The following is an 11,633-nucleotide window of genomic DNA, read 5'->3' as shown; positions in this document are numbered from 1 at the left end:
CAATTAATTGAGCAGTTACAGGAAACTCTGATCAACATTTGTTGGATCATAAAAAGCTTTAAATTGCTCTGAGAAGAGAGACAACACAGAGTCCTTTACTTGATCATCACCCAACCTGCCCTCAGTATTACAGACCATCTTCGATGCCTATTTGTTATCGTTCATGCTTCCATTGTGCGAAAACTTCATTACCAACAGTCTGGATTTTCAGATGTTTTCACCATGAAAAGAACAATTTATTACGATTCATAAACATGAAAAGAACAATTTATTACAATTCAATATCAATTAACCAAATCTCCATTTGTAGTACACGGAAAGGCAAAGTAAAAGAAAAGACTTCAGAAACTGAGAATTTCCGAGTAGATTATACATCAGATAGATCAAACGACCACAAGACTGATAATATACACAGCAGTTCGAGCTATACGGCTCTTGAGATCTATCATGCCTGCCTGATAAATGGTGAGGAGCTCAACTCTGTGGTGCTATAAAATGAATCCTCCATAAAATAATTCTCCTCATTTTCGTCCATCCACTTAAGCACCTCTCTCATATACTTGAAGGCTTCATCCACGGTTGGACGATCTCGAGCCCGTGCTTGCCAAACAAACAACTTCCGGTTGGTCAGCGAGACATAGAGGTCCTTAAACTTCATGGCAATGTAATAGTATGCCTGGTGCGCTAGACTCTGGTTGCTCTGGTGAGTCCTCACTGGGCGGAATTCCTTGAGCCACTCACAGGATGACAACGGCGCACGGTTTATCTTCTCTTCAAACAAGTCATACTTGTTGAGCACGAGCACAAATGGGGTGTCTTGGAAGCATGGTTGCCTGGGTAGAATAACCCAAGTCAACATGACTAGAAATAACAATTATATATGAAATCATGGATAACAACAATTATGTTATGGGTTTACTATTGAACTAACTAGGATAAATTAATTTCATTAATCTAACACTTAAACTTTGTATATTTCTAATCACAAAAGAAATTTTATCATCTTAATTCTTTTACCAATAGGACTGAGCTTCTACTAGCAAATTCCAGGCAACATCTCCAGAAATTAATACAAAAAAAAAAAAATTGAGAAAGTGAAGTAAACACCTGACTGTCGCCTCGAATAACTCCTTGCTCTGGATCATCTTATTCTGAAGAGGTTTACTACTGTCATTAGCGGCGGCGGCCAGTTGGTCGTAATCACTGAGTGCCACACAGAAGATTACTAGGCGGACATCTTCAAACATTTCCACCCACTTGCAGCTTTCATTCATCCCCTCGGCACTTACTCTAATCAGTTGGTATCTGACAAAGAAATGATGAGCAACAATGAGGAAAATATAAGAAATTGCTATAAGGAAACACAGGCAAGCACAAGAGGAAAATGTAGAACTACAGACTCAAACGGATGAGAGAGAGGCCAAAGATGAGCAGAATTTTCAGCATTATATGAGTGATAGGAACTTTTACCAAAACTTAAAAGACAGATCTTTCTTGAATATGAATCAGATCTTTTATTCTTTGAGTCACTTGTCTCTAGCTGTATTATGCTTAAGTTATGTATACACTTAGCTTTTTTGTGATAATTACTGATTATAACCATTGCTTGGTCATGTACACTGATCCATGTTACGTAGCTGATAACAACAGCAGAAAGGATAGATGATCGAATAGAGAAATTACTTGGTAAGTGGTTGGGAGTGAACATCAGGATTATCATTATAGAGTTCAGACATTGGACTGTGGTCATCAAGTGAGAACTCGATAAAGGCCAATCCATTCCCTTGAGTTACTCCTTCCGCATACAGTATATCTTTCTCTGAAGGCTCATACTCGTTGCTTGATACCTCAATCGCCTGCAAGAAAATATTTGACATACATAAACATATCTCAAACAATGTTAAACATTCTATTATGACCAGATTACTAAAATATTAACACCAGAGAATTTGAAACTATGTATTTTGGAGTTAAATTCTACCTTTTCTTGGCTATCTGTTGACTCACAGCACAAGATTTTCAATCTCTAGGGAAACAAATTACACGAACAGAAATTTCTATTTCTACCACTCTATTCTATCGCATGCTATCTCCAAAGCATACACTCATTTTGTTTAACAGATTAAATGGCTAGAAGCACTGCATGACACTTGGATCATGTGCTTCCATAAAAATATACAACCTCAATGGAACACTTATTTTTCCTCAAAGTTGTATCCACACTCCACGGCAACATTTACCATGACAGTTCAAGCAGGCAAGCACCTCAAAGTGACAAAAATAAATCACATCTCACAGAACCATGACAAGAGCCGTTATGAACAATCTTAAAAATTCAACTCTCATAGAAGTATCAGCATGTACAAGGATTTCAGAGATTGATTATGATCGGATTTTAGTTATCTACTTGTTCTTATTAAGAATGTGTTTTTTCTTTCTTTTTTTTTTTCTCAACTGTGAAACTTGAGCTGGTGTTTGCTTTTTGGTTATCTCAACTGTGAACTTGATCTGGTGTTTGTTTTTTTGGTAATCTTGACTGTGAACCTGATCTGCTGTTACTACTCTATTAGGTTAACAGGATGGTTGAAGACTAATTTTCAGGTTTCTTTTCAATTGAAGCCAGAGTGGAAGTTCTGGATAGTTTCAGAAAAGTTTCAGCTATTTTTAATTAAGTTATACTAAAATATAAGTTATATTAATATACATATATACACTATAACAAGAAGGAAGGAAAGATTAAAATGGGGAAATATCATGCATTATGGACAACAAGAAATATTAATAAGCAACTTAAGTGCAACCCTCCACCCTAACAAATTTATTATACCCCTCCTCTCTTTCCCTACACTAGCAATTGGGATGAGCTGGCATTTAAAGGGGTGTTATAAAAAACCTATTAGGTAGGGGATCATATAAAAATTAAAAACCCTACTATCTAATGCAATTCTATGACATTGTCTATGGTGTGAACTTATAAAAGCATAAACAAATAAGAAGGCATGAACCAATAAGAAAATTAAGGTTTTTTTGTTTCAAATGATAAGCAATAAAGGCAGGATTTAGTTCTAGGACCTTGCTATCAGTAGCCAAGGTATTTGCAAGTTAAGCTAGTTGATATATTCTAAATTTGTACCTTGCAGTTTCAAACTCTCTCAACCAAGGATGAGTCTCATAAGAAAATAAGTTCATTTAGAGAAAATAAAGATCTTTCAAGTATTTACTCATTGTCATGATATCATACCATTATCCTCAGAAGATAAATTAGTTCCATTGGGAATACATTATTCCATGAACTCCAACAAAACATACCAGTATCTTAGCTAACATGGAATCTATTGAATCGAAGGAAACTGGAAATATCAAAAATCTCTTATTTTACATGGATTTTAGTTTTAAAAAATGGTTTAGAAGAAACATGGAAGTTATACTAAATATGAGTACTATCATAGACAGGATCCAAATGTCCTCGGAAACGGATATAAATCTGAGCCAAATATTACAGCTACAAGAGAGTTAAAAGGGTGCCCCAGTGCATGAAGCTCCAGCATATGCATGGTCTGGGGTGATTGGAACCTGATCACCCAGATGCAACACCACTAACCAACAACATTTAGCAATGTTTATAAAAGAAGCAAGTGAAGGGAAGGCTTCTAGTGAATATTCAACACAATTTCATTTCTGCAACCCCACAATATTCACTGGACTAGCATGTATTAAAAAAATGAGTGAGCATATAAAAGCAGAAATATGCCTACTTCAACACTTTCAAGTCTTAAAATAAAGCACAAAGTGATATAAAAATTTTGAAAAAAGAGGTTTACCCACAAGAATGCAAAATCAATAATTAGTTGTTCTAACCTGCATTAATAACATTGTTTTATAACTCCTGCTAACAAGGATTCAAATACAAATAGGACTAGTACATACTAATTGGGACTAACCGGTCCTTGATCCATACAGCTCCTTACCGATCATTTTTTATTTGCATTATTTTCTTTTCAGTCATATGAAGTGGTACAGATCAGTGTGTCGTCTGGTATACTGATGCCATATTGGTCTTACAAGGTGTTGAAATCAGATTGAGAATTTAAACCTTACCTGCTAAAGAATAGTCTATTAAAATTAACGATTTGATCCCTTAAAACAGAATTCACGGAACAAATGTGGTACTTTTCACTTTAATTGACATCAAATGCTATGCATTTTGGAATAAAAAAACAACTTAATAATGTCATAAACCAACACCTTGCTCAAAAAGTATTCAGCAATATCTGGAAGATAGTGAAGCTCGTTTCTTCTCTTATATGTTTCCTGTATGGCAGGATCTTTCCACATCTCATCAACCAATGGAGCATACTCACGTGTTGCAGCAGGAAAAAAAGCATCCAAGTCCCCCATGGCAACGATGTCTAAAAGCCAGTCAGAGAACTGCTTCAACTTTCCATTGATAGAGTAAATACACTGATTTGGCCGACTAGTTTCACTTTCAACTTGACCTGAAATATGAATTGTTTGTAACCATTATATGGGATTCAAAGAGCAAAACCATTTGTTCTCTACCACAAAGATAAGTATCTAGAGAAAAAGATAAAGTCCAAAAGACGAGCTACACAAAAATAAATTTGAGTAGCCACCTCTGTTACAACTTATGAGGCTTCCAAAATGGTACAATGTCTGACATAATTTTAGTCATGAAAGTGGCCTTTGTCACAAGGTGCACAGGGTTTTCTTGATGGAAATCATTCGATGGATGGTGAACACAATGGGAATACATGCCAAAAGTAGGAAGATAAAGTTACTGTTAGGATATGCCCTCCATATTCTGCTGTAAAGGAAGGGGCAAATCAAAAAGCTAGTATCAATAAATGTAAATACAAATGTGCTACTCAGCAGTGATTTAAAAAGGCGCTCGGGCGAGGAGAGACGAGGCCTGAGCACCTCGCTTCACTTCCAGGCGGCGCGCTTCAAAGAGGCGCCGCTTGGGCGCTCGCCCGAGCCCAGGCGTTGGGCGCTTCAGGCGAGCGCCTGGGTTAAACCAGGCGACCGAACCAGCGTTTTAGGTCCGGTTCGGTCTCTGGTGCTTTAGTTGGTTCGATTGAACCAACTAAAGCACCGATATCAGCTGTCGCTGCCCAACCCTAACCCTGCTCGTTGCCGCTGCCACTGCCGCTTCCGCTCCCGCTGCTCGCCGCTGTCGCTGCTCGCTACCGTTGCCGCTGTCGCCGCTACCGCTTCCTCTTTTCTCAGTCAGCACCCCCTTACACTCCTCTTCCTTCTTCTCCTTCTGTATACTATTAACAGTATACTAATAATAGTATTTGTATTTATTAGATTAATAATATATTATTTTGATTTTGTATCTTAAATTTTCTTAATTTAATAGCATATTTTTATTTAAAATTTTAAATAATTATATATTATTAATTATATTATATATTTTTTATATTTTAGCGTCTCGCTTCGCTCAGGCGAGCGCCTAGCGCCTCGGGCATTTTTGGACCTTGGCGCCTAGCGCTTTTTAAATCACTGCTACTCAGTAAAGAAATGTAAAGCAATGAACTCTTTAAAAAGTTATGTAATATAGTGGCTATGACCATGGTCATTAAATTGTAAAAAAGTGAACAATTATGTTTATGAAGTCTTAAGGATGTAGGGGGTAGCCTCAGCATCACAATAATGTTATCATTTGAGACTTGGGTAATTGAAGCTCGAGTCACGGAAACAATAAAGTTACATACATTAACTTTCCATGGACCTGAGATTGTGCATCAGATTTGCACTTTTTTAAATCTTAAGGGTGTGTTTGGTGCGAAAGATATAAGAATTTTTGGTGATACAATTCAATAATTTAGTAGGTTGAATGATGATAAATCATGCTCTTAGTGATTGAAACTGTCTTCTACAGCAAATAATGTAAAGATATTAATGAAACAAAATTATTCTTAAAATGCACAGTTGAGATTAGAATTTAAGAACTAGTTAAATTAAGCTAAATTTATTCTTTAGATAAGCTTAACAAAGGGATTTGCTTCAGGAGGGCAGGAAGGAAGGGGCGAGGAAGAGCTGGTGCACATATTACGAATAAATTTAGATAAGGACCATAACAAAGTCAAGCAACTGTTAGACAGTGCTGCAAAAATGAATGGTAAAACATATACATGCATATTACCTTCAGTGGAACTTTGATCATGTGAGCCTGTCCTTTCCAACCTAGCCAAGGCCTCCTCCTCAAAGCGCTCTCGTTCTTCAAGTAAAATACTTAGATATTTGTACATATTGCTTTGTATCATTAGCTTGATGTTCTCCAATTCTTCTTGAGAAAACTCATTTCCATACAAAAACTTCACCTATTCAAACATTGAGCCATCAAATGGAAGTCTAGACTAACTGGCATATTCATGACACATGCACGCACTTGCACGTTCATATAACTACAATATTCGGTTGTAATCATACAAAAGAAAACCAAATGGAACACAAAGGAATCAAAAGAAAACTAATTTTCATACAAAAATTTGCCTGGCCAAAACATTGAGCCATCAAATGTTAAATCTTGACTAAGCTGCATATATATAGCATAAAAAGGAAGCAAAGTTATATGGATCACAAATAAATCAGAAAAACAATCAAATCAATCTGAATCAAGTTATCAACTTCATTATGGACTTGAGAAACGTGTCAGGTGACTGAACTTTGTCACAGTTGTCTCTTCTGAAGTAATATACTGACATCCACTAGTATCTACTAGAGATAAAATATGCTCACTACAGTTGACCTGAATCCTAAGCTACGATAGTCGCCTCTTATTAAGAAAAATACTAACACCCATTATTATCTACTCCATTAAATTACAATTGATCTGAATCCTGACCTATAACCATTAGTGAAAGCAACACATACTGTTGAAAAGGATCTCTTCTTTGATCATGAAAAGACTATCACTTAGAACAATCAAACAAATGTGATTCTATATTACTAGCAACATACATGAATCATAACAGAGGAACTTGTAGGTTTCATATATTCATGATTAATTACATTTTTTTTGAAGTGATTTATTTATGCAGGTAGATATCCTAGAGTGCTTCACATAGTTGCATCACTTGAGATCCAATGCAAGAACAGCACATATTGCTATGAATCAACTGATAGTTCAACAAAAGTAATAAAAGAAGTTATTGGTGTAGGAGGACCAATGAAGGAAATAAAAGAAGGGCAGTAAGGAGGAGCTGAATTATGTCCAAAGCTGAAGGGTGCCTTTCTCATGATTTCTATAGCTTCACAGGTAAACTTATCTACGTACAAATCCTAGAAGCAAAGAGAACACAAATGCACAAGAATCATGCTGTACAAGTGGCCTAAATTGCACCCCTGCTTGCAAAAAGACGGCTCTGTGTCACAAAAGGAGACTATGAAAAAGAATGATAAAAATTTTGAACTTGTAGCTTTAAGAAAAAAAGGGATAGCAAAGTTTGGCAGGAAGAATGAAGCCATCTTTAGAACCTAATTTAGAAAAAATATCATAATCCTTGAAAAGTAATGATGTAGTATAAATGACAAAATAATTCATACAAACAAATTGTAAGCCACGAAGAAAGTTGGAATTTGACATATGAAAGACATAGAAGTTCTTTAGCACCTTACATAGCAAAGCTTTTAATAAATCTAAAAAAAATGATGTAACATGAAAAACCATACACCACCAAACTGCAATACCATTTAGAAAAGTGCAAGATCTGCATAAATATTTGGGTGCTGGAATTCCCCTATGTAGTTTGCTAATAATTTTGTTCAGGTCCAATTTGTATAAAGCTTATGTACAAGATCAAAAGATCTCCATGCAATCACTATCATACCTGCTTAAAGATGGTGCTTGTCCCAGATCCCTGTGGTCCAAGTAGCAAAAGCTTTTGGACTCTCTGCTCAAGGTAATCAGGTACAGGTCTGGCTACATAGGGAGCCTCATTTCTAGAGCCAGTTGGAACTGAATGAGGTACAGGTAAAGAAAATAAAGAACATGCCAATCTTGTCAATGTCTGCCAAGCAACAACATAAGTAGCAAGTAAAAAATTAGAACAACTATAATCCCAATCAGTTATGACAGATTATAATCATAATTCAGTCAGACGTATAAAAAAGAGAATGTTGAGTTATTGTTCACACCGATTCCCAGATATTTCCCCTGATATTATTTTGACCTTCCTCCTCATAGCGACCATCATCATATACCCAGAAATGTGTATCACGTGGGCATTGCACATTGGCAAACTGCAAAATTGGCATATGTTCAAAAGTTAGCAATTGAAGAATCAGATTGGAGATGAAAATCACTTTGGCAATATCAATAACAAATGATGCATACAGAAAACTAAAAGATCAAAGTTTACATTCCAATATAAAAAAATTCACATGTCACAGTCCAATTTTGTTTGTCTACTTCCTTGTTCTCATAGTTACAGTAAGTAATTGGTAATATAAGCAAGATAATACTTAACTAAAACTACAGTTGTTGAAAGAAGAAAAAGAAACAAAAGATATCAAACATAAATACCCTAAATAGGGACAGGATAACTAGTTTCAGACGGGTAAAAAGAACATGATTGAACATCGTGTGATCCAACAGGCAATGACTGGCCTAACTGGGATCACGAAATTGCTACATAACTGTATTATTTGATGTTATTTTCAGTGGATATGCCATAAAATTATTGGGACAGCAAATAAATATATAATAAAGGGAAGATAAACCAGGAACAAAAGGACGGTAATCTTGGTGCAGCCATAAACAATGCTGATTTGCCCTTATTCTCTCAGTATAGAAAGCTACATATCTTCAATTTTCTAAAACCAGGATCAAGGGACAACTTTGCATGCCACAATGATGACGACGACTGCTAATTGTAATACCCCAATGCACAACTCTGTGCAAACTTCACAAAATCATTCGTTCTTGAATACTAAATTGAAGTATAAACATATAAGGGACCATGCACCCCATAGTTGATAAATCATAATGGATAGCACCTACATATCATAAAACAAGTTCATTGTACATTGCATACAAGGTCAAACAAGTAGTGATATACACAATGATGTGCAAGACTCAAATTGAGAGACATTGATAAAAAACGATCATAAGTAGTAAGTAAACGCGGTGATGGTTTGAAACTCGGATGAAAGAAGGGGCAAACAATATCAACTATAATGGACATGAAGATTAACAAACTTCTGAATCTTCTGTGCCTAGTTATTAACATGATGTAAGAAAGTAGACTTTATATCAGTTCTCAACCTGAAGCATATCTGCAATAGATGAATCATAATATTTTCATGTGAGACACCAGGTTGGATGGATTAATGAGCCCCAAAAACTCATAAAGGATGAACCTAAATGAAAATTCACTGAAAGGGGATATAAGTAGGTACTAAGTAATGGTTGCTCGGCAACAAAAAGTGGCTACTGACTGCACCGAGTTTCTACCTTAAGCACCCTTCGTTCGACTCTTGTAATTTCCCTGCCATTGATATAAACTTCAGTATTCCCATTGCTTGCTTCAGCATGAAGCTTGCCAGTGAAATTCAAGTTAGAGCTGATGATTCTATCGGGTTTCTCGCCCTCCTGAAAAAGGAAGAAGCATAGGCAAAAGATCAGTTTCACAACAAGAAAAATGACAGTTCACAACAAGCACGTATTTTTAAGGTTCTTGCCTTCCCCCAGAAGCCTGACTCTTTGTCATACCAATAGCTTCCAGGCTTCAATTTTAGAGGTGGTATTTGACAACTGAGCAACTCTGCCATCTCTTCTGGCTTAAGTGGGAGTCCATTTACGATGAGTTGCTCTGGGCGGAGTTGATTTGCAGGGCATTCCTTTTCAGCTTTCAAGATTTGCCTGACTTCCAGCGGATTGAGAAGCCGGGACAACGTCCTCGAGCTCTTTCCTAATTTGGAACGCTTTGACTCATCAATTGGCTGGCCAATGCAACTAACACACTTGCGCCCCTCTGGCATTGATCCCATGGCTCTAAGCACACAGTAGCTGCAATACCTGGCATCACAGACCAGACAAGCTTCTTTGCTCTCCCACTTCCTCTTGCCACATCTATAGCACACCCTTTTCTTTTTGTCGTTCCAGGTAACTGCAACATATTGAGGAGAACCCTTCACATCTTCATAAATCTCCTTGCTTTCTGATTTCTCCTCAAAAGTGACAACAGAAGCCCTCCTCCCCTCATTTACTGGTTGGCTAGGCTGCCCATTCGGCATGCTATGGGCAGAAACTGGAGACCCCGAGCGGGAGTCATCGGAGAATTCTCCGTTCTGCAAGACTGAATCTACAGACTCGGAACTTCCTGATACCTGCGGGCTTCGCTGTGGGGGGTCAGCACAGCGAGCAATCCGAGAGACAGGCAAAGTAATTGGATCAACCACCGGGGGAAGGTCATCATTCACCAACCGATGAGAGCCAAGCACAGGCTCAGCCGTCGGAATCAAATCGACAGGGTCAACCCTCGGAAGCTCGTATGACACCGGCGGGCCATCATACTCGATGGCAATAGAGTAATCAAGGTTGGCCGGTGCCTCCGGGATGGGGGTGCCTGGAGGCAATATCCTCCGTAGCATCTCCTGCCAGCTATTTTCATCCATATTTTCGGACATTTCTCCAAGCTGAGCAATCGAGCCGGCAGCTTTTTGTTTGTCACTCTGATCACCGACCCGATGAAATACAGAAACCAGCCCCCCCCCCACAAAATCCAATCTTCAAAGCAGAAACGAGCAAATTTTGCAGTGATAACCTCAAAGACACAGAAATATACCGTAAAGAAAAAGAAGAAACCCAAGCTTTCGCCGTACCAAATAATCCGCAGACTTTTATTCAACAAAGCGGACTCCGGACAAGACCAAAAGGTTTCGGGAGCAGAATAAAACGTTTCCCTCCCCGCGGGGGATCCACCGCTGGAGCCGGAGAACCAGACTGGAGAGCGAGCACCTCGAATTGTTCCACTGGACCGGGTCCAAAGCGCCTCCTTTTCTGACGAAACGGAAGTAGAAAACTCGAACGCGTCCAGCAACCCTAGAAATCGGGCCCCGCGGAGAAAACCGAGTGCGGTGGTGGGGCGAGGGGGAAGACTGCGACGGAGTCCGACCAAGAGAGAAGGGGACTATTTGGCGTTCGGCATCGGGAACAACAGTCAATTCCACGGTGAGGACTGGCGGAGTGTTGGGTATTCTAGTGGGGCAGTTACTATCCCATTTATTGTCCACATCATCATTGACTTCCCTCAGCCGGCACATCCCGGCTCGGGGGCCCACCTAAATCCTTCGAGATCTGGTAAACAACTAATCAACGTAACATCATTACCCAATTGATCACCTTTTGACCATACTATTAATTATCCAATGGTTGATAAAAAAAGAAAAACTTTGACCATATTATTAATTTTTTTTGGGTTTTATCGTATTTTCTAGATAGATTTATATATTATTAACTATTATTATATTTCAAAAAAGTTTTTTTTTTGGGGGGGGGACGAATAAGTACTTTTTAACTTATTGGTTGTGTTTGAGAATATATTTTATAATTTTAATATAAATTTTAAATATATACTGATGTAAGTTTTTTATTGTTTGGTAAA

The 11,633-nt window shown here is 37.8% G+C and overlaps 1 protein-coding gene across 2 annotated transcripts; it reads right to left on the bottom strand.

Annotated features, from left to right (window-relative positions):
• Nucleotides 1-249: 249 nt before the first annotated feature.
• LOC135585282 (extra-large guanine nucleotide-binding protein 3-like) lies at nucleotides 250-11,184 on the bottom strand. Of its 2 annotated transcripts, XM_065093453.1 has the most exons (10): nucleotides 10,852-11,184; nucleotides 9,709-10,756; nucleotides 9,482-9,619; nucleotides 8,164-8,268; nucleotides 7,857-8,036; nucleotides 6,170-6,347; nucleotides 4,246-4,496; nucleotides 1,684-1,856; nucleotides 1,108-1,305; nucleotides 250-833 (listed from the first exon to the last, which is right to left on the bottom strand). In XM_065093453.1, the coding sequence occupies exons 2-10, from the start codon at nucleotides 10,654-10,656 to the stop codon at nucleotides 446-448; spliced, it is 2,559 nt and encodes an 852-aa protein (XP_064949525.1). In that variant the 5' UTR covers nucleotides 10,657-10,756; nucleotides 10,852-11,184; the 3' UTR covers nucleotides 250-445. The 2 variants fall into 2 exon arrangements, with proteins under 2 accessions (XP_064949525.1, XP_064949524.1); XM_065093452.1 differs by having other exon boundaries at nucleotides 9,709-11,184.
• Between the last annotated feature and the right edge of the window lie 449 nt (nucleotides 11,185-11,633).

This window comes from Musa acuminata, chromosome BXJ2-1, assembly GCF_036884655.1.
Source record: "Musa acuminata AAA Group cultivar baxijiao chromosome BXJ2-1, Cavendish_Baxijiao_AAA, whole genome shotgun sequence".
NCBI lineage: Eukaryota > Viridiplantae > Streptophyta > Magnoliopsida > Zingiberales > Musaceae > Musa > Musa acuminata.
The sequence above is the reverse complement of the archived record's forward strand: the minus strand, read 5'-3'. Positions and strand labels throughout refer to the sequence as shown.